Below are 23208 nucleotides of genomic sequence, written 5' to 3' on the forward strand. Positions count from 1 at the left end.
TTGCCCCCATCAGCTTCCGGGGGGGGGGAGATGGGGGGAATAAAGATTGTGGTATTTTAATTGGGGGGTGGGAGCATTGGCATGCCCATTTTGAGCAGCCCCCCACTATAAGCATAAATAAAATAAATCCCAGGGGCCTAGTGTGCTTTCTGCCCCCATCCATCCGAAGGCAGATTGGGGTTTATTGCCCCCCATCTGCCTCCATGGGTCATTAAGATTGAAATTTCCCCAAAACATTGGGGGGGCGAGCAAAAGCCCTTGCCCAAGATGTTTCTCCCCATTCCCTGGTGCCTAGTGGGTGGATCCCTGCTTGGGTCTCACCCCCCTGGGGTGATCCCCAAGCAGGGATCCACTAGAGAAGGGTACCATGGGAAAGGGGTGATTCTCTACTTTCCAACAATACCTCTCTCGACGCTCTACGTGCTTGGGGGGCTGAGCTAGCCCCCAGAGCATGGAGGCTGTGAAACCGGCTCATTTCAGTTTTGGTTTCAGTGAAATGACGATTAGGGCAACGTGAGCGCTGATCGTCATTTCACTGAAAACATTAGAATAGTCTTGAGAGCTGGGGAAGCCCTTCCCCAGCTCCAGAGACTATTTTGATGCGAAGCAAATCCCTCTGGTGTGGGCACCAGAGGCATTTCCAGTGCTATGTAGTCGGACACGTGGGAGCCGTCCGACGCACTTTTGCATCAGACAGTTTCGGCGCATACGACATAACGAACAGGTTAAAAGTCACATCCGTTTTCTCTCTCTCTGTCTTTTTCTCTCACTCTCTCTCTCCCTATATATATATATATATATATATATATATATATATATATATACATATATATATTCACTGAAAAAACCATAGGTAGTTGGAAATTAGCATTTTAAAAAACTTAAAAATTCATTAAAAAAACTATAGGTTTTAGAGGCGTTATAGTTAGTTGGACATTTCACTCGTACAAAACCATAGAAATTCCCCTGTTATAGTTAGTTCAGCTAACTATAACTCGCGCGCCCGCAATGCACTGCTGATGACGTCACATATTACATCACTCATGACATGGTCAGTGACATCACGCAAGACATCACTCATGACATCTCAAATTACATCACGGGTGACATCACTGATGACATCATCCAGTGAATGTGTGTGTTTCTGAAAATTAAATATGGTTTATATGTATATCTCAAGGTTGAAGGAAGAATAAATGGGTATACAAGTGTCTAAATGGATCATTTTTTGGTATAATTGATTGTATAACTGACTGATTAAGTGTATCTTAGTGAATACATGGGTTAGTGCGTAATGTTTAAATATGTAAATATCTGTATCAGTCTCTCACTTTGTGTATAAGTGGCTGCATGGGTTGGTGAGTAGCTACATGAGTGTCTGTATGGGTTATTGGTTGGTTTTTGAGTATCAGTATGATTGAGACATGGTTCTGTATGGTTCGGTGGTGGGTATTACTTAGTGCATAGATGCATGAATGAGTGACTCACTGTATGTGTTGAAGATAGCATGTGTGCAGGACTGTATGGGTGGATGAGTGTGTGTGTATGGGTGTGTTAGTGAGTGAATGACTGTCTCAATAGTGTCTCTGAGTATCTACATATGTGAGAGTGAGAGATTGGAAGAGTTCCTGTATAAATAAGTATGTATTTCTATAAGTGATTGTTTAAGAGATTAAGTATGTGTAAGTTTCTGTAGAAGTAAGTGTGGTGGTGTGTGTATAATTATATGCAAGTAAATGGATGTTTGATACTTTGTTTGCATGTGTGACTATGTGTGTGAGTAACTCTATGGATGAGTGTCTGTGTGTAACAGGATGTATAGGTGTATGAGTACATATGATGAGTGAGTACATGTATGAGTGACTGTATAGGACTGTTGGTGAATATGTGGATGTGTATGTAGATCTTGGAATTACTGAATAGGTTGTTGTAACTAGTATTGGTATATCCATTGTTTTGAAAATGTTAATTTCTATTTTTGAGTGTGTGTATCATAGGGTGAGACAAGGTTTGCCAGTCTATCACAAGGATGATGTCATCAGTGATGTAATTTGAGATGTCATCAGTGATGTCATGAGTGATGTCACTGACCATGTCATGAGTGATGTAATATGTGACGTCATCAGCAGTGCATTACGGGCGCACGAGTGATAGTTAGCTGAACTAACTATAAAAGGGGAATTTCTATGGTTTGTACGAGTGAAATGTCCAACTAACTATAACGCCTCTGAAACCTAGGGTTTTTTCAGTGAATTTCTACGTTTTAAAAAATGCGAATTTCTAAGCGCCTCAGAGCTGCATTGCAGAGAGGTGTAAAAAGGGGCAAGTCCTGTACCACCTCTCTGCAACTCAGCCCTGTGATGCTTACTGGAGGTAACTGGTGGGCTAGTTGGCCCCAGGGACCCCCAGTATTGAAGGGGAATTCATTCCCCATTGTAAAACGCGACACAGGGTGCGATTGCAGACTGTTGCTGTGAGGGGGCAGGGCCTCCGGCATGATCCCGGGTTTTTTTTATTTTATTTTTTAAGAAGGGAGACTGTGTGGCCCCCCCTTCTTTGTACATTTTTTGGGCCCTGGGGACCCCATCCCCCAGGGCATGGCCACATGATTGTAATTTTTTTGTTATGAAGGGGGGCTGAGTGGCCCTCCTCCTGAGGCCTCTATTGGCCCTGGGAACTCCATCCCCCAGTGCTGGCCTTTATTTCTTTTTTTAATTGATTTTATTTTTGAGGAGGGGGGGCCACGAGGCCACTTCTAGCCCTGGGGACCCCATCCCCCGGGGCTGGCCTTCTCCGTTGGGGTCCGTGGGGGGATCCCCAATGCCCCCACAGTCTCTACCTGCTCCCTGTGTCCTGCGGGAGCGGGCATTGCTTTTCCACAGGGGGAGCTTCCAGCACACTACTCTCCTCAATACATGACTGCTCACACATGGCACATACCCTGTCAGACCACTCCCCGGCACTATTACAAATAGGGCTGACAGATGTGAATTTCAACAAGCAAGCTTGGCAATTCCTTCAATACTCTTTATTAGATACAGTTTTTGTATGGAGCCAGGCACGGCGATTGACGATTTCTTCCTTACAAATCTGGGCAGCGTCATGACTATGGGTTCAATATGGGAAGCTTTCAAACTCTACATAAGGGGAATCACGATCTCAAAGCACACAGGTGTTCTTAAATCTTTTCGCTCCCAATTGCGCAAAGTGGAAATTACACTTATGACACTAGAGGACAGGCTCCATGAAACTGGAGACCCGCAGATACTTGCACAGATCAGGACACAAATGGCCGAATATAACGAATTAGCGGAAACCGAAGTCACGTACTAGGGGAATATGCTGTTGCCCGGACTTACTCAGAGGATGACAGACCTAGCGCTACTCTGGCTGCAACAGTTAGACTTCCCAGGGGTGATAGCCACATCACCAGCGTTTACAATGCTAAATATAAACTGGTAGATAGTACACCAGCTATACTGGAGGCTTTTGCTGACTATTACACAGGACTCTACACCTCTAAGGGGGCTATTGCCTCTGAATCGGAAGAGGAGTATCTGGCCCACATAGCAATGACATGGTTGGAAAATAGCGATAGGGAAAGACTTATAGGCCCTTTGAGACCCACAGAAATAATAGCTGCACTAAAAGAAATGCCTAACAAAAAAAACCCTGGCGCAGATGGACTGATATTCACCTTCTATAAGGCATATCAAGATAAACTAATTCCCCACATTGTTAATGTATTTGAAGTGATGGCTAAATCGGGAAAAATGCCATCTTCTATAAGGGAAACTACTATAGTTACCCTACTCAAGCCTGGGAAGCCTCCTGAGCATTGTTCTTCCTACAGACCACTATTATTGCTCAACACAGACACTAAACTTTGTGCAAAGGTGCTTGCAAACTGGTTAAACCCCCTGTTGCCTAGGTTAGTCAGTATTTGTCCCTGGACATTCATTATCTAGTAACTTGCACACTCTGTTCATAACTATAGCTCATATCCATCCAAAGGTTAAGGCAGCAGCACTGTTTATAGATATCGAGAAAGCGTTTGACTCAGTAGAATGGAGATTTTTAAATGCGGTTCTACGTAGGGTAGGGGTTGGAGAATTTGCAACTGTTGGAGGTTCTATATGCCCAACCAGTGACCCAGGTCAGGATCAACAGGACTCTATCTCGATCAATAGAAATAACCAGGGGCAGAAGGTAGGGTTGCCCTCTCTCTCCTCTTCTATATACCTTGGTTGGGTAACCACTAGCATGCGCTATTAGGAAGGGGAGTGCTACGGCGTCTCATCCTAAAAGCGACTTGTAGTGGCATGTACAAATGTTTTGCAACCGAAATGTGGTCGTAAAACATTTTGCATTTTACCACTAATGAAAGTTAGTCACAAAGAGAAATGGATGCCCAAGGGACCTCTTTGTATCTGTGGGTGTAAATATTTTGTAAGAGCAGGCAGTGGTTCCACAGACCAATGCCTTCTCTTAAAAAATAAAACTGAAACTTTCATTTTACTTTTTAAAACACATTCCAATTTATTTTAAGGAAAATGGGCTGCATTAAAAAAACTGCTTTATTTAAAAAGCAGTCACAAACATGGTAGTCTGCCGACCCCAGTATGCTACCATCCCTTTGAGTGCAGGCCATTCCGAATAGGTCGCAATTTGTAACCTGCCTCATGAATATTAATGCGGCAGGTCCATTGTGACCCATTTGGAAATCGTAAACGGTGTCTCAGACATTATTGTACATTCTATTTTGCTAGTTGAAAATTGAAAGTTGCAAAATAATCACAGTATGCAACTCGCAAAATGGAATGGACGTACATCTGACCTAGATATGTTATCCTTCAAGTAACATGTGCACCTAATGATCCATGGGTTGCTATTCTGCACAGCAATCCAGCACAGAGAAATTAACCTGGTAAGGAGAAGCAGGGGTGTGGCTATCAGTAGTGCAGCAGGTCCAGGGGCACCTTGACCAAGGAGTCTAGGGGGCTGATGCACTGAAAAGATGGCTGTATTTTACTGCCCAGGCAGTGAATGGAGTGATCTTTTACTTTCTTACACCATGGTCCATGGCACCATTGCTACGACACAGACGCAAACCAAGACTCACCTCAATGACGAGCTTGCCCACCATATACTTTGAGGTGTCGAAGGAGAAGTTACAGTTGCCGTTCTCGTCTGTGGTGCAGTTCGCCACATTCTCAAAAGCGATGTAGAGTTTGATGCTTTGGTCACTGATGCCCTTGTTGTTGCCATCACGGAGAATGAGCTAAGGAGAAAAAAAACAGCAGTTTCATGCAACAAGTCGCATTTATCTTCATGAAACAGACAATATAAATAAACAAATATATAAATACATAAATGTGTACGTTTTAGCAGACGCTTCATGCAAATAGCTGCATGCTAGCTTTGATAAAAAGGGTAAAACACCTCAATTAAAAAAATTCTATGTTTAGCAAATGTTTAATTTAAACAGTCAGGTAAAAATAATATATATATATTTTTAGCAAAAAGGGCAAATGAAATAAAAAATAAATGATATTTCACGATTGTTGATCGGAGTTTCTAAGTACAGAATGACATTGTAAATACATATTTAGAAAAATAATAATTTAGTTAAACATCTGAGCTGGGAAACTATTCCCCCGATGAGGAGCACAGCACTTACTGAACCAGTGGTGTTGATGCCCTGCCTGTAGCAGCTGTCAGTGACCTGGTAGTTGAAATAAGGATTGGGCATCTGGCGTGAGAACCACACAAAGGCACTCTTGAATACCTGTACACCTGTGTGATTTAAAAAAACAGAAGCAAGTGAGCAAAACTTCAGCTTCACAGTAGAATTCACTGTTAAATGCAGAGATCACACTCTCCCATACACACACTTCTCCCCAGTGGAAAGTGCTAATGTAGAGATCTTCCCTTAAAACGCCCGTGGCCCTATATTACAAATATAGGCCATATCATGCATTTCTGCTTTTGTATCTATGTCTAAAAATTCCAAGTTGCAAATACCAGATCTCGGAAAGTCATTCTTTTTGCCCTCGTCAACTCCAATTTTTGGACTGATGCTGGTGGTTACTGAATCTGAATGAGCTCTGCTAACCAGGCCCTGTGCCAGTGCCCTATATACCAAAGGTGTAAGCTGATTGGTACAATTCTAATTGGCGAGGACAGTCTGCCTGTAAGTCTCTAGTATATGGTAGGAAATGTAGGTTTTGGAGATTTATGTCGCCTTAATCCACTTCAATGTGCACTGATGTGTTGCCTGTTGCCATTGTAAAGCCAGGCCTGCCTTGGGAGCTGCTTTTCAAATAAAACTAGAGGTGCTTTTAATTCCAAAGTCAAGTCCAGACGATGTCCAAAACTATATTTTTATTGCTTAAAAGTCACCCCTAAACCCTTGGTGCCAAAGGGTAGGGTGTATAGTTATAAAAATGGGGACAATATAAAAAATGTGTTAAATGCCTCAGTATGGAAAAACAGCCAAAATGTTTCCCTATTTTAAATCTGCAATCCTCTTAGACTTCATTATATTTAATAAAGTTCTTCCCATGTTAGCCTAACATGGATCGGAGCAAGCCAGCCATATCATTCAAAGTATCAAATTAATAGTGACATTAAACCCAACAACTTGCCTGGGTCTGATTTAATATAGCTATTGCAGTTTTAGAACGTAACATCCTGAAGTTACCTAAATCAGCCCTGTAGCAGCCTCTTAAAATGTAGCCAGTTGTTAGCCACACCTCTGGTTTGGTTTACACAGATGCACACTTCAAGGAGTTCAAAAACAACTTTATTTCGATTCATAACGAATCATAAAAAGCACATAGATACAAAATACATAATTAAGGGGTACAGTTACATAAGATTGAAGTCACTGTTAAAATAGAGCAATTAAAATATTTACAATTTTTTTTTTAAAAAAGCAGCAATTTTTCAATAGTTCCATAGGGTGTTGTCAAGACTGTTAATTTATCTGTTTCCAGAACGTTTTTTAAGGTCAAAAGCAGCTACCAAGAAGTTAGCGACACTAAACATAGTTAGTGGTGAGTCTAACTTTTTTAAATAAAATAGAGCAGGCTTGGCTTGGACGAACCCCTTGTTTTTAAGCAACGGAACAATGTACTTTTTCCTAGGCAGGGCATATATACCACAAAAGAACATAAAGTGAGCAGTGTCCTGCAGAGAAAAACCATCACATTTGCAGACCGCTAAATCCTCTGGCTTGGCCCATACCTTAGAGTCATTTAACAGGAAGTGAATCTGGTTAAGTCTTAGTTTGGTTAATAACCAGCGATGTAATGGAATAGACACTACCGTTAGATAGGGTTCAATGGCCGGTGTAGTTTTAGAAATATAGTGCTCCCTCACAGTGGGTTTCACAAGCTCACAGCTCTCCCGCTCTATTTCTCTCACTTTAATAAAAGTCGCTTTGAACCATTCCAGGTCATTCTTAACGATGCAGTCTGGTTTGTAGAAAAGATCTGGGCGGCCCAGGGAAGTTAGTGTTTTTTTAATGTATGCTAGCCACGGGATGTTTTTCATATTGTCCAGAAGTAGGCAGTCTCTCATAATTGTGTGGTTCAAAGTTAAGTTGGAGTTCAGCCATGTTTTTAACCACATCAGGATTGGGGACTGTTTGATGATGTCACTGATGTACCCCTGGCCTAATTCCATATGGACGGAGAAAGTGGCTGTAGATTGAGGCAGTCCTAGAAGCATACGTAAAAATTTGTTTTCTTCCACCTGTAATGCTTCTATATTGTTGGAATAACCCCAGATGGAAGCCCCGTACCTTACTACTGAGATTGATTTCGCTCTGTAGAGTGCCAGCATTGCTTCCGTGGGCTTACCACCCAGACGTTTTGAAAAGCCGACAATGGCAGCTGCTGATCTTTTCATGGCGTTGATTTTGACGGATATTTGAGGTGCCCACGTGCCCTTATCGTCGTATACTACCCACTCCAAGGAGAATTTCTCTATTTTGATTTTTGGGAGAATGGTGCATTCTGGGCTAGACATTTGCCACACCACACAGAAAATGGTCAAGCTAAAGGGAGGTAGGTAATTCCTATTGGTTAGCGCTCCATCTCCCTCAAGCGCAGAAAGAAAGGATAAATAAGGCAGCTCTGCAGAGCTCACCAGATCGCTGCCTGGAAAATAAGAAGGGAAGAACAAATGTCCTGGTGGACCCCTGGAACTCACCACAGAGAGGGCTGCACACTGAAAGATTGCACCTGCTGCACTCACAAAGATCCACAAAGAAATTACTGTGCCCAACTCCAAAAAGAAAGGAGTGGTCTCATTGACCAGCAACCAGTACCTAAGAGCTGAAGAAGTAACCTGCAAAGCCAAAGAGATAACATTACAGCTGACCGGCTGTAACTGGACCTGTCCTGGACTGTACATGTGCATTATGGAAGACTGAGTTCTGACTCCCAAGTGGCATCCCTAAGCCTATGAGCCTTTGGCCAGTGCTAGAGGACACTTAACTCCCAGAACGAACCAATAAGCAGATGTCTGCCTCATCAGAACCAATGCAGCACAACGCAAATTGATGCAAGGCATTGCATCACAACACTCGCAGCTCCTTGGAACAGTTGCCAGATGACACAAAACTTTGCGAAGCCTCGCCGCACAACCACATCAGAAACGATGCAGTGTGATGCAATTCGGTGCAAGACTATGTGTCGCAGCCCTCATGACTCCTCTGAAATGATGGGAATCCATGCAAAACCTTGCCGCATAGCTACAGCGTGACGCAACTTGATGCAAGATCTCACATTGCAGCCCTCACTGCACCTCAGAACAGACGGCGGATGACCTGAAGCCTCACAAAGCAACGGCGCCTAGACTGCGTACCAAAGACATACGGTGCAATGCTCAGCAGGCCTAACTTGGTTGACTGAACTTGTGGCTTTCCCTGTCCAGTACGACCAGAAACCCTCAATTGGTTCCCTTCGCAGTTTGATGGCATTTTTTCCTAAACCTTTAGAAATTCATATCATATCTCTATTTCCCTATATTGGATTTTTGTCGTTTTGGTATCCTTTTAAAGATAAAGATATTTCCGCTTTTGACAAATTGGGTTTGGATTTTGAGTGTGTTGTGTGTTTTACTTTTTTATTGTTCTGCTTTTGTTGAATAGTTTACTCATGCCAATCTCCTACGTTTTGCCTGACTGCTCATTTGCCAAGCCTCCAAGGGCTGATAATGGATTAATTTACTGAGACTTGACTGGACCAATTAGTGATTGTGGCATTATTACTAGCGGAGGGTGAATCCCCCACCTGCTTATAATCCACTTTCCAAGACCAGAATGCAAAGGAAACTTTGGACTGAGTAAACTGCTGATCGTGAGTGCCTGCGATGGCAACAGCTCTCTCACTCCTTTTCAGTTCTCAGCCTATCTCCCTTTCTCATTTCTCCTCCTACCATCTTTACTCCTTCGCTTCCCCCATCTCTTTGGAACCGTCCCACTCCCCATTCCTTATCTCCTTTCAAACCAGCCAGAAGACTCTGGGAATAAATGACTACCCCGGACAGGTCATGCTTCGCGTTGTCATGATGCAACCGATATTTAGGAACGGGCAGGGCCAGGATCCTTTACTCAAGGGGTGTGCAACATTTGTGTAATTTACTGTTGTCTAGTTGTGCAAAATTTCACAAAAATAACCAAATGTATGCATAATCACAAAAAATAAAAATCAAGGATTTAGCGCTACATTTAAGAGCAAAAAGAGTCCTCGCATTCATTTTGGCACCAAGGATGCATTTCGGGCTATAAAAAATAGCACACAAAACACAAGTGCCACCAACTACATCTTCTAATGTTCTGGCTGTTCACCTTGCTTTTGTCCTCCTGTGGTAAACTTTTGCAGTGAACCCAGCTCATTCACGCGATGAGGAGTAATTTCTTTTTATAAGACGTGCTACACGAAATTCCTGAAATTATACAAGACTGTGCTGGTGTGGTAGCAACTTTGCCCAGGCCTCCATTTTACCAGAGCGTTGGTGGAGTTGCAAAAATCTGTCTATTAACCCATGCCCTTTGCAGTGAGACCCATGCAATTAGTTCACAGAATATGGTGAGTTACTCATTAAGTTCTTTGGTAGAACAAACTCTATGCATACATGAAATATATTTAAATTGAGTTATTCTAGGTAGTCCCAGATGTACCCATCAAGTTAACAACCCCCACATTCTAAAGAAACATCCAGTGCTTGTGAATGACCCTAAATTCTAGGAAAGGCACTAAAGGTTCCACCCTGAAATATGTCTCTTTTTTGCAAACCAAAAAGAATAAAAATAAAAACAAATGATGTAGCATTAAGTTTAAATCACGTACAAATCTTTAAATTTGCATGTCATCCTTGCTTTCCTTTTCGTCCAAATCATTGTATCGTTAGAAATTCCATTTTTGTTTTTACACTTTTCCATGTGTCTTCCTCAACCACTATATCACCAACCTGTTCCTATTCAGTTTTGTTCCATCTTCCATCCCATAATAATTTCTACCCACTCTTTTGACCAATTTAGGATCAGAATAAACTGATTTACCTTATTGAACATTCCATGGAAATTTGATTTTAACCATCTGCCCGACATGTATATCCTGACTTTTCACTCCTAAAACTATGTAAAAATTCTCCTTTTACAATTTCTGTTTTCTCTGTATATATTTTTGTATGTCTTGCTCAATAACAGTTTAACACATAGACATTATCTCATATGCGGGTTAAGCCAGGTTTCTTTTCTCAATATTTCCAAAAGGAGAATACCCAGATATGCCAAGGTCTTATAAGCACACTTCAGTCATTTTACATGGCCTTTACCAGGTAGTCCATTGCCAGGGGCCAATTCAATGTCGTCTTTTAACATCCTATTCAGTCTCCACATAAGACCATTTCCCCTTGGATTGTATACAGCTATTCTGATGTGGTGAATGTTCCTATTTGTCACATAGTCCTTACATTTAACAGAACAAAAATGTGAACCATTGATTATTACAATTGTTTCTAGCTATCCCTCATTAAGAAAATGTTTCTCCACATATTGTATAACCGTAGTACTGCACTAACAAATTCCAGATCAAACCACTAGAGTAATAATCTACCACTACAATCAGACCCATTTTGGCTACCAAGAATCCTTATGGGACCTTTTATATCCATGGCTAGTTCTACCCATGGTCTTACAGGAAATTCTACTGGCTGTAATGTTTGCATACTTGTTATATAATGTTATCGCTGTTGGAACATATTTGAAATTCTTTCCCCCCTTCTCTGTCTTTATCCATGTCTGGTAATCAAATGATTCTCTAATCCTATTTTTGTTTGGCTTCTACCAAGATGACTTTGATGATCAAATATCATAATTCTACTCTTCAAACAGAGGGTTTCAATTTCAACCATCTCTTTAGTCCAAATTCATATTCAGTTAATGATTCTTTTATACAAGTAAACTTTTCCTAACATTCCAATTGAAATGGCCAGCCTTTTTTATGCATTAGCTAAGATAATGAGACACTCCTGGTGTCGAAATTCTGGCCCAAGTGCGGATGTAAACTTAGGACAGTCGTAAATGCATTCTGTTAATACCATGAGTAGTACGTTTAGGATTTTGTCTCAGACTGGTTCTGTGAATCGGGCCCATAGTTATTATTATCACCATCAACTTCTCAACTTTAGGTCCATTAACCAGAGAAAGAAGTTGCTATGAAGGCTCAGTTAGTTATTTAGAGTGTTAGATACGAGCCTATATAATGAAACACTGATTTATTTAGTCGTGGGACTAAATTATAGTGTCATTGAGCGGATCTTCAAATTGCGGGGTGAGTTTGTGTTATGGGCCTATTGAAAGTTGTTGCGAGGTTATTTATTATTGATCCCTGATTGGCGCTGGATCACTGTAGGCATACTAGAAGTGTTCATGCAGAACACAAGAATTATGTGATAGTTGGTCGGTGGCATTAAAGTATGCAAAACATATACAGTTCTTCTAGATTCAGTGGTTGTGATTCTTGTCTGACCAATTAGCACTTCTGTAAGAATTGAATACTGTGGTGACCTCTCACCTGTTCCATTTTCGGTAATTGTTGCTTCAATATTTAGGTTGTCTTGTAAGCCCCGCTGGTTAAGCTCGAACGGCTGCAGGTCGACTATTACATTGAATGAACCATCGGGTTTTAACTGTAAAGAAAATAAATCGATGAAATGGGGCAATCATCTCCGACAGTGGTACTGATCGAGCAAAGAGGGAGTTCAAGAAATTAAAGCACATGGCAAAGCCTATATTGTTTCCCATTGATAGCATTATAAGAAAGTGTTTGTTATTTTGAATTACTAATACATATAGAAAGTGCAAATATAGAGTAAAATGAGAAAAAATTAAATATAAAACTTTAGATGCATAGGAAAGTAAACAAATGGGAATCGATAAGAGCACCCAGTAGTTTTGATAACCGCCTATCAAACCTTGAGACAAAAGTAAAAGTTATGATGAGAAAGAATATATAGAGAGCTAAAAATTATTAGGTTAGGCACAGCACACATTTCGTATTATTCTATACTCCATATGTTAGAAAGTGGTTTCCATAGCTGTTACACCCTCAAACTATTTCCTGTTGTCCCATTAGTAAAAGAAACAACTATCTAAAAGGTTATCTGTTGGACTTGGCCCCTTTCACATACACTGCACCCTGCCCAGGGGGGTACCTTGAGCCCACCATTGGGGTGCCTAGCATGTAAGATAAGGGAGGTTTATGGCCCTGGCAAGTGGGTGCACTTGCCACGTTTACATGGCATTTCAAACTGCGTGCAGACACTGCAGTGGCAGGCCCGAGATTCCTTTTCAGGGCTACTCATGTTGGTGGCACAATCAGTGCTGCAAGCCCACTAGTAGCATTTGATTTACAGTCAGTGCACTTTAATAGGGACTTACCAGTAAATCAAATATGCCAATCAAAGAAACACCAATCCATAAAAACAATTACCCAGAGAGCATATGCACTTTAGCAATAATCAGCAGTGGGGAGGTGCTCAGAATCCTAAAGCCAACAACAGATCAGGAAAAAATAGGAGGAAGAAGTAAAAAGTTTGAGGATAATCCTGCAAAAAGGGCAAAGTCCAACACATGTCCCCTTCCAACCTAAATACCGCGATGGGCTTCCCTGCTTGGGGTGATAGAACATGGAACCTAACCACCAATAACAGGGGTCTATTTTAGTTCTACGCCTTCCTGAACTCAGTTGGATCCGTCTATCCATACTCTCGGGGCCCACTAAGATGACCCATGGGGAACCCTCGCCCTCACCTGCGGACCCCATCCCATGCAGTGCCTATACTTACTTTGATCATAGATGTGTCCCAACAGGGAGACCGTACCCACATGGTCTACACAGTGGTGTGGCCCAGTCCACCCCTGGGATGTGACTCTTGTCTCCCTCCCAGGGCCAACTCTGTCCACCAGGACAGAAGCCACAGTGGCCACTGACAACTGCCAGTGATGAGAGCCGAGTATCATGCCTCTCAGCTCTCTCTAACCTCTGTGACATCAGAGAGTGGGGAGTGGTAGTCCCAGATGCCTGCCACCCTTTGCCCACTCTCCCTCCTGCCAAGTCAGGTATGGTATCCTGAAACTGGCCCACCAGCCCAGGGTCTGTACCCTGCGGCTGGACAGGAGACTGGGGTGGGCTCTCCCACACACCTCCTCCCTTGGGTTCTGCACCCTCCACCCTGGAGTGGTTCCACCAGACTCCGGAACTGTCAGGGGATCTGTGGCAGGTGTTCTGCACAATGCTCCCACCAGTTCAGGGGAGCTATCCTGCAACTGGTACACCAGCCCTAGGTCTGTACCCTCAGGCTGAACACGGGACTGTGGTGGACTCTCCTACACCCGGTCCTCCTCCCCGGGGCTCTGCACCCCACCCCGTACCTGGAGCGGTACCCCCAGAAGAAAAACTGGTAGGGGCACTGTTAGGACTCATGCACTCTCCCAACTGGAGCAGTGCTGCTAGACACCAGAACTGGTGGGATGCTTGTTACAGCAGACTCCCCGGGTTCATCTGACACTTTTGGATCCCCCACAGGGGTTGGCCTCCTGGTACAGAGTAGCCCCCCCCCCCTCCTCCTGATGTTCACTCACAGAACCAACCAGGCCCTGGATTTTGGGCACCTTGGGAAACAGCCTACTCCCACTCCTTCTCCTCTGAGACAGGATGTGGGATCCTACACCCCTCCCACTACGCTGGGACCTATCTGGGCTACCACAAACCTCCCCTATCTCACTTGGTTGGAGAAAACGTGAGCCACCCCCTTCAGGATCACTCCTAGAAGCATCATCAGACCCTCTGGAATCCACCAAAATGTCTGCTTCCCTGGGATCAGAGAACTCACACTCCAACAGCTGGTGACATAGCTCGGGAAATATGCTCTCCAACAATTGAACCACACAGCCCCACACAAGTGTTGACCAAGCTACTCTTTACCTCATCATCCAGTGCCTCACACAAGTACCTCGACATCACCCTCCTGAGAATTGGTGAGACAGTGTCTGACTGTTTCTGTCACTCAACCCACACTCTTATGGGCGGGCTCCACATTCACATACCAAGACTTCTATCACGGGGGAACCCCTCTCTCTGCACCTTTCATCTACAGTCAGTAGAGCGTCCCTCCCACCACTAGGAATATGAACCCCTGTGCCAGTTCCTCAATCCAATTCAGGGACACTGCGCACCACTGAAGCTATCTCACAAACCTGAACCCCTTGGTGTATGTCAACCCACTCCTTCAAGTCTCGTGCCGCATCTCTAGGTGTGTGTACTTCTCCCTCAGCTCTAGACACTACATTTTTGCTGCCACCATCTGAGCTGCACTCCACCGCCAACCCAGCCAAGCTCACTTCATGAGTTGCACACATTTCTTTTCAGCTATGGCTTGCTCTATCTCCTCACACTCCCGTTCCAGCTGTCTCAGCCTCTGATCACAAGCGCTGTTCTGTTTCCTTTCCTCACAAGCCAATGTCCCCCACAATGTTCCCTTCCCTGGGCCACGGCCCTCTGGATATTCTGGCTGGGGATCCTCCACCTCAGATTCCTCCTCAGAGTCATCTGACAGCGTTGCTTTCCAGTGTGGTATTTCATAGGTATACAGGGCAGCCTCAAGGTCCTGCCTTCTGTATCTCTTTTTTACAGGTAGCCCCCTCTCCTTGCAAAAGACTTTTAGTTCCCTCATTGTGTATATATACAGGTGCCAAAAGCTGAGTTCAATTTTGACAAGGCCGCACACGTGCAACAACTAACCAGAGTTCCAACCAACGAATTCCAAAGGAGAACTGGGGAAAAAAGTAGTATGTGGTTGCGTTATGGTCTACACTGAACTAGAGATGTAAACCAACCACAATGGGTCAAGTACAAACACAAATTCAAATTCAAATTCTCACAGCTGACCATCAATGTTAGAAATGTGGGTCTCTAGTTGGCAGAGGTAGGTACCTTTGTCCAAATAGGAACCCTTGCTTCTAGTCAGGGCAAGGAGGATACACACTTTAGAATAGACCTTGCTCACCCTCTGGGTAGCTTGGCACGAGAAAACAGACTTATCCCAAAGGCAATGTGTGAAGTATTTGTACTCAAAACACACAGTAATGCAGTGATAACACGACAAATGAACACCAAACCAGTTTAGAAAAATGAAGTATCTTCATCTAAACTCAACAAGACCAAAACGACAAAAACCCAACACACAGGTAATAAGATATTACTTTAGAACAGTTATTGAAAAACTAAAGGTTGTAGAAGGCGCGCGGCATTGGACACTGAGCCACACGGACCTTCCAAACAAACAGTGCCTTGGAAATGAGGTTTATGACAATGCACGGTGTCATGGAGGTGAGGCGTCGGTGCCTTAGGTCGAGGCCGGCTCCCTGGCTGCCACGGGGAGGGGAAGTGGCGTGTTCGCGAAGAGACGACATGTCAAGTCCAGGACAGGGGAAGACAGTTGCATCAGCGGGGAGGCATTGGTTCTATTTATTTATTTATTTATTTCATTTCTAAAACGCGCTATCACCTAAAAGGCATCCTGGCGCTGGCAGACTCATAACAGAGGGGAGTCAAGACTGATGACAGTCTAAGACTTAGAGAATAGCCATGTTTTTAAACTCCTCCTGAATAGAAGGAGGTCAGAGGTTTGTCTAAGCTCAACCGGAAGGGCATTCCACAGTTTCGCTGCAGCCACACCAAATGATCTTCCTCCTGCTTTGGCTTACTTAAACCTTGGTATCCTCACCAATCTAGCTGAGGAGCATCGAAGGTTACGAACCGGCGCATGCCACATGAACTTCCTTTGCAAAAGAACAGGGCCTGACCCATGGAGAGCTTTAAAGACCAAGCAGAGAGACTTGAACTGGACTCTCTGTCTCAACAGGAGCCAGTGCAGCTGATTCAAAGCCCTAGAGGAGGATGACCTTGTAGGCCACCCCAGGGGTAGCTTTGCCGCCGCAGACTGAATTCTTTGGAGTCTATCCATAAGATAATTCGGGGATTCTAACAGCAGAGAATTGCAGTAGTCTAACCTACTGAGCACGGTGCAAAGCACCACCTCCGCCCGGGCAGAGGGAAGCAGCAGAGGAAGAATTTTCCTGAGCAATCTAATAATGGCCAGACAAACAGCCACTATCTTCGAAACCTGTGCCTCCCTTGTGAGATTGCTATTCAACATGATGCCCAGGTTCCGAACCTCTTTCTACGGCTGCACGGATGGAGAGAAATCAGCAGGTCAGAAGTTGCAAGGTAGAACAGATTGAACCCTGGCCCTTTGGCAGTATAGCACCTCTGTTTTACCTGCATTAAATTGCAGGGAATTAGCCTTCAGCCAACCCGCTGAATCTCGCAGGCAGTTGTGAAAAACTTCCAAAGATGTTGAGTGATCTCCCTCCAAGGAGAAAATCAGCTGCGTGTCATCAGCATAATTGACGATCTCAATGTTATATTGTTTGATGACCGCAATCAAGGGCTTCATATGGATGTTGAATAAAATAGGACTAACTGCCGAGCCTTGAGGAACGCCATGCGAGATGGTGGAAAAGGCACATTGTTAAGGAGGGAGGGACACAGCTTGTTTTTTGTCCTGAAGAAAGGACTGAAACCACCCAAGGGCACTACCTGCAACCCCCAACTCTCTCAGCCCGTCCAGCAGGGTCCCATGGTTCACCGTGTCGAAGGCAGCAGACAGGTCAAGCAGGATCAGAACACCTGCCTGACCCCTGTCTGCCCGCCGACGAAGCTCATCCAACACGGTCACCAAGGCCGTCTCGGTCCATGAGCTGGCCGGAAGCCAAACTGGGCTTCCTCCCGGAGTTTATGCTGTTCTTGGTACCTAAAGAGGGCGCCCGCCACCACCCGCTCCACAATTTTAGCCGGGTAGGGTTAAAGCGAAATGGGCCTAAAGTTCTTCAAGCACTCAGGATCGAGGGAGGGCTTTTTCAACAATGGGGTCACCGCCGCTTTTTTCCACTGAGGTGGGACCACTCCTGTGAAAAGAGACTGTTTACAGACCAGCCGGAGCGTGGGGAAAAGCTCAGCCTCGAACTCTTTCCAAATTTTAAATGGGATCGGATCAAGCAGGGACCCAGACATAATACCAAGGGCCACTCTACTGAACTCATCTGCAGTCAGCGGCACAAACTCCAAGAGGGACTTATCTCCCCCCTGTTCAGGGACGGCCCCAAGATCCATCACGACCTGCTCCAAAGGACCGCCACAGACAGCCAACACTGGGGGGATCGGCTCCGATCTGTTGCTGCTCCACTCCCAAATCATCAATAATCGTTTTAATTTTATCCTGAAAGAACCTAGCCAGGTTCTCACAAAGTTCCTGGGAGGGGTGAAACTCATTCTTGGAGCAGTCCGGACTAATGAGACTATTCAAGATATTAAAAATACCTCGAGAACTATTCGGGGCGTCAAGAATCACCTTGGAAAATTGTGCTGCCTTGACCCTATGGATTTCCTTCTTGTTATCCATCAGCTTAGCTTTCCAAATAAGCCTATCCTTACCCAGATATGCATGTCTCCATCTCCTCTCCGCTTCTTTACATTCTAATTTCAAGCTCTTGAGGCTATCCGTGAACCAGGGGGCTGAAGGTCTCCCCCTGCTCCTATGATGTTTAAAGGGAGCGCAGGCATCTAGGACCGAGGTGATCTTCGAGCAGAGGGAAGTGTAATTCTCCTCTATCTGCATAGCAGGGGAGAAACACTCTTCAACCTTGAGCAAGGGTGACACGCCTCTTTTCTGAACAAGAGACTTCCAATCCCTACTAACATACTCCCTCACTTGACTAGATGTCTTGACATTACATGTGCCTGACTTCACAAACATTTTTATCAAAAAATGGTGAGTCAAGACCATGGGTAAAATATCCCCCATCGTGAGAAGATTGGACTCAGAAAAAATTAAATCCAACAGGTGACCACCTATATGGGTGGCCTGGGAGACCCGCTGAAAGAGACCAAGACCTTCGCGTGAATGGAGCACGTTAAAAAAGCCTACATCCAGGGAGCCATTCAACCACAGGTTGAAGTCTCCAAGAATCACCAATTGACTATGAGTAGCAGCCATATTGGTGAACAGTTCCAATAGCAACTGCTGCTGGAGTAAGGTGAAGATCCTAGGGGTCTATAACAAATAATACCCGTTAAAACGTTAAAAGATGTCTCTGTGCATTCTTGATAGAAAATCCAACTGGTGATGATGTGAAGTTGACGAGTTCCTAGAGTCACCCTTGGCAGTTATCAGTGCTGTGATAGCAGGATGCAGGAACTGGCGATGACTGAGTCGGTGCAAGCGCTGGCATCGGGCACACCGAAAACTGCAGGCATCGACGGTCGTCGAAGGGCGTCGGAGCTGAGGTGCAGGCTGGGCACTGCATCGTTCACTTCAAGAGAGGTGCCCCGGACCTCGGTGGAGGTCACAGCGCCACAGCGGCATTGCTAATGGCGCCAGAGACCGTTTTGGGCCTCTGGAGGTTGTTCCTGCGGTTGGGAGCTGGAAGAAACCTAAGAGAAGCAAACCTGTCTCAAATACTGACCCCACCGACCATACACCTTAAGACTTTAGCCCAAGCTGGAACGTGACCCCACGGACCATAAAGCTTAGGACACCATCCCAAGATGGAAGGTAACTCTGCCGACCATAAGCCATAGGACATCAATCCAAGCTCGAAGGTGACCTCGCCGACCATAAGTTTTAGGACATCTATCTAAGCTGGAAGGTGACCCTGCCGAACATATGCCTTAGGACATCTGCCCAAGCTGGAAGGTGACCCCGCTTACCATAAGCCTTAGGACAACAGCCCGAGCTGGTAGGTGACCCCGCTTACCATAAGACATAGGACATCAGTCCAAGCTGGAAGGTGACCCCGCTTACCATAAGCCTTAGGACAACAGCCCGAGCTGGTAGGTGACCCCGCTTACCATAAGACATAGGACATCAGTCCAAGCTGGAAGGTGACCCCGCTTACCATAAGCCTTAGGACAACAGCCCGAGCTGGAGGGTGACCCTGCTGACCATATGCCTTAGTACATCAGTCCAAGCTGGAAGGTGACCCCGCTTACCATAAGCCTTAGGACAACAGACCGAGCTGGTAGGTGACCCCGCCGACCATAAGACATAGGACATCAGCCTAAGCTGGAAGGTGACCCTGCCAAGATATCAGTATAATCACGCATAAATTCCAGCATTTTGCATAAAGCTTGCTACAAAAAATTGTCACGTCAAATAATTTCGAGTCCGTTTAGAGTAAAAATCTTACTGCAAGAGCACAGGAACAACACAAACCAACATAAATTAAGCTGCTGTTGATGGTGGCACTTGTGTTTTTGGCTCTATTACACACAATTTCCTGTTGTTTTTCCAAAGTTTTCAATAATTACACCAATGGAAATCCTGCACCCTACAAATATCACTTATGTCACAGAAACGTTTTTCCAAAGCATATTTAAGTTTGGACGGCGAGGAGTAGAGGCCACGCCTACCTCTAGGCCACGCCCACCCGCCGCACTACATAAACGCTGCCTCTAGCGCTACTTTACCAGAACCCTGCAATCTCCTGAGGCGGAAGCCGGGAGACGACGGAATCTTTTTAAAATTTGAAATCTTCATTGTGTCACTTGTTAAATACCTTGTTGTTTTTAAAACGCGCACTCACCTGGTTGCCACCTTCATTGCGGGCCAGTGATACGCTCAAACAGCGACTCCTTCGCTGCAACGACCCACTCGAAAACAAATGTTTTGCCGCCATTGACGGCGAGGAGTAGAGGCCACGCCTACCTCTAGGCCACGCCCACCCGCCGCACTACATAAACGCTGCCTCTAGCGCTACTTTACCAGAACCCTGCAATCTCCTGAGGCGGAAGCCGGGAGACGACGGAATCTTTTTAAAATTTGAAATCTTCATTGTGTCACTTGTTAAATACCTTGTTGTTTTTAAAACGCGCACTCACCTGGTTGCCACCTTCATTGCGGGCCAGTGATACGCTCAAACAGCGACTCCATCGCTGCAACGACCCACTCGAAAACAAATGTTTTGCCGCCATTGACGGCGAGGAGTAGAGGCCACGCCTACCTCTAGGCCACGCCCACCCCCCCCTTTTCCCCTTTTTAGGGATGTGCATTTTCCGTACGCGCAGCGGATGGGCGCAGCGGGCGTGCCGTCAGCGCGCCGAAGGCGCGCCAAAGGCAAGCCCGTCTTCGCCCGTCCTCGCCAAGTTCTCGCCTCTCGCCAGACCCCCTGCCCAAAAAATCGTTTACGACAGTAACACTCTGCGGTCGCTTAACATCGGCCCCAGATGCAACAACATAGAAGGTTGCATTGGTCGTACCTCCCTATACTGCAAGCTTTGTAATCTGGCCATACCGGAACCATGTCTGACAAGCCATAAAGAGATCATAAGGAACGATACCTCACTCACCATCATGCAGCTGAACGTTAGATCGCTGGTTAAACACCATGCAGAGGTAAGAACTCTCCTAATGGACGAGAACCCAGATATAATGTTTCTAAGTGAAACATGGCTCAAAGACGACCTTACTAGCATCCCTAATTTAACAATACCAGACGGGTTCTCTATGACGTGCATCAATAGAGACTCAAGAGGAGGCGGTATTGCTGCCATCTACAGAACCCCCTTTACCTGCTTCTTCCAAAAGGAAAGTATTGCAGACTGCGAAAGTGCCCGTTTTAAAATCTCCACGAGCCCCCACTGCACTTTCTCGGGCCTTTTTATCTATAGACCCCCGGGGCCTTCTGCTAAATTCACGGAAGAGGTCATCGATGTTACACATGCCTTGATCACTGGCTCGGCTAATTTTACGATTTTAGGAGATCTTAATCTCCACTTAGACAATGGAACAGACGCTAAAATTAGCAATTTTGTCGCGGACTTAGCCGCCTTGCAACTAACCCAGCTGGTCAAATCTCCCACACATGTAGCAGGACACCTACTTGATCCAGTATTTACTAACATTCCCGAGGCCAAAACGGATGACCCTAAACCTATGGCATGGACGGATCACTCATTAGTAACCCTCTCCATTCCGAATAACTCCCCTCTTAAGAAAAAACTACCCACCTCCTGTTTAAAAAGACCCTGGCATAAACTCCGACAAGGTGACCTTGCGGCCAGCCTGGGGCAACCTACCCTGGAGATCACAGACGACATAGAAAAATCTTACGCGTCCTTCCAGGACTGGATCACCAAGGGGCTGGACAATATCATACCAGCCAAGTGGACTAAAGGACGTAGTACTCCTTCCAACCCTTGGTTTGACGATAGCCTGAAAAAAATGAGGAAAGCCTGCAAGAAAATGGAACGGCAATGGAGGAAGGAATATAAGCAGGATGATAAAATCTTATACTTGGCTTCGCTGAAATCTTACCACAAGGCAATTCGGATAGCCCATGCTGCCTTCTACGCTTCTGAAATAGAATCCAGCCCAAACCCCACGAAAACTATCTTTCAAATTGTGCAAAAAATACAAAACGGAGCCAAACCGGCCTCTCATATCACCTCCACGCAACAATGTGAAGACTTAGCCACCTTCTTCACAGACAAGGTGAAGAAAATCTACAACACCTTCACCCAGGACATCCCAGGAGACGTCGACTCTCCTAACGCCACCTTCGGAGACGCAAGACTCACTTGCCTACCCGCCATCTCCAGCGAAGAACTTACCAAACTCTGTAGGAAGGTGAAGTCGGGTGCACCCACAGACCCAATGAGACCTAGTCACTTTCTAGGAGCCTTGGGATTCTTCCTCCCATCCCTAACCGTGATTCTGAATCTATCATTCGCTACGGCCACGGTACCCATCTGCTGGAAACAGGCCTGGGTAACCCCGATTATAAAAAAACCCTCCCTAGACCCCGCTAAACCAGAGAATTACCGGCCTGTCTCACTGCTACCCTGGGTCGCTAAATTAGCAGAAGCCCACGCGAATAAAATACTCAGTGAGTATATGGCGAAAAATAATATCCTGGACCCCTCCCAACATGGCTTCAGGCCGGGCCATAGTACGGAATCCGCGCTCCTCACCTCAACCGAGAGTCTGCGGGAAATCATGGACACCGGTAAAAGTGCCGCGCTGATACTGCTCGATCTCAGCGCGGCCTTTGACACGGTGTCCCATGCTATTCTGCTAAAACGCCTGGAAGATATAGGAATCGTGGACTCAGCGCTCCAATGGTTTCGGTCATTCCTAACCAGCAGATCATTCAGGGTATCTGCCCCTCCGTTTATCTCCAAACCCCAAGACATAGGACAAGGTGTCCCACAGGGCTCGGCTCTCAGTCCCTCCCTGTTTAATCTATATATGCAACCTTTGGCGGAGGTGGCTAAGAGATGGGGCCTCACAATGGTGTCGTACGCTGACGACACTCAGTTAGTCATCAGCCTTAGTGAGGCCCCCTCCCCGGAGGCCACCAACTTCAGGGATGGACTGTCTGCTGTCGCCAAGTGGATGACAGCAAACTGCCTCCAACTGAACGGTGGCAAAACCGAGGTACTGATAATGGGAAAAAACAGCAACAACTGGAACGATTCATGGTGGCCTCAGTCCCTGGGCCCAGCACCCCCTCCAAAAAACTTAGTAAAAAATCTAGGGGTATGGCTGGACTCGTCCCTGAGCTTCCAATCG

The 23208-nt window shown here is 45.3% G+C and overlaps 1 protein-coding gene across 4 annotated transcripts in view; it reads right to left on the reverse strand.

The window, feature by feature from the left end:
• The window catches only part of LOC147706548 (ovostatin-like), a 256365-nt gene that overhangs the window by 169111 nt on the left and 64046 nt on the right, over positions 1-23208 (reverse strand). For all 4 annotated transcript variants that reach the window (XM_086933013.1, XM_086933011.1, XM_086933012.1 and 1 more), the window contains exons 9-11: positions 12090-12204; positions 5681-5796; positions 5123-5281 (exon numbers count right to left, since the gene is read on the reverse strand). In XM_086933013.1, coding sequence (XP_086789139.1) covers positions 5123-5281; positions 5681-5796; positions 12090-12204 — 390 coding nt within the window. The remainder of the gene's footprint in view (positions 1-5122; positions 5282-5680; positions 5797-12089; positions 12205-23208) is intronic.

The sequence above is a fragment of the Lissotriton vulgaris genome, chromosome 7 (genome assembly GCF_964263255.1).
Source record: "Lissotriton vulgaris chromosome 7, aLisVul1.2, whole genome shotgun sequence".
Lineage (NCBI taxonomy): Eukaryota > Metazoa > Chordata > Amphibia > Caudata > Salamandridae > Lissotriton > Lissotriton vulgaris.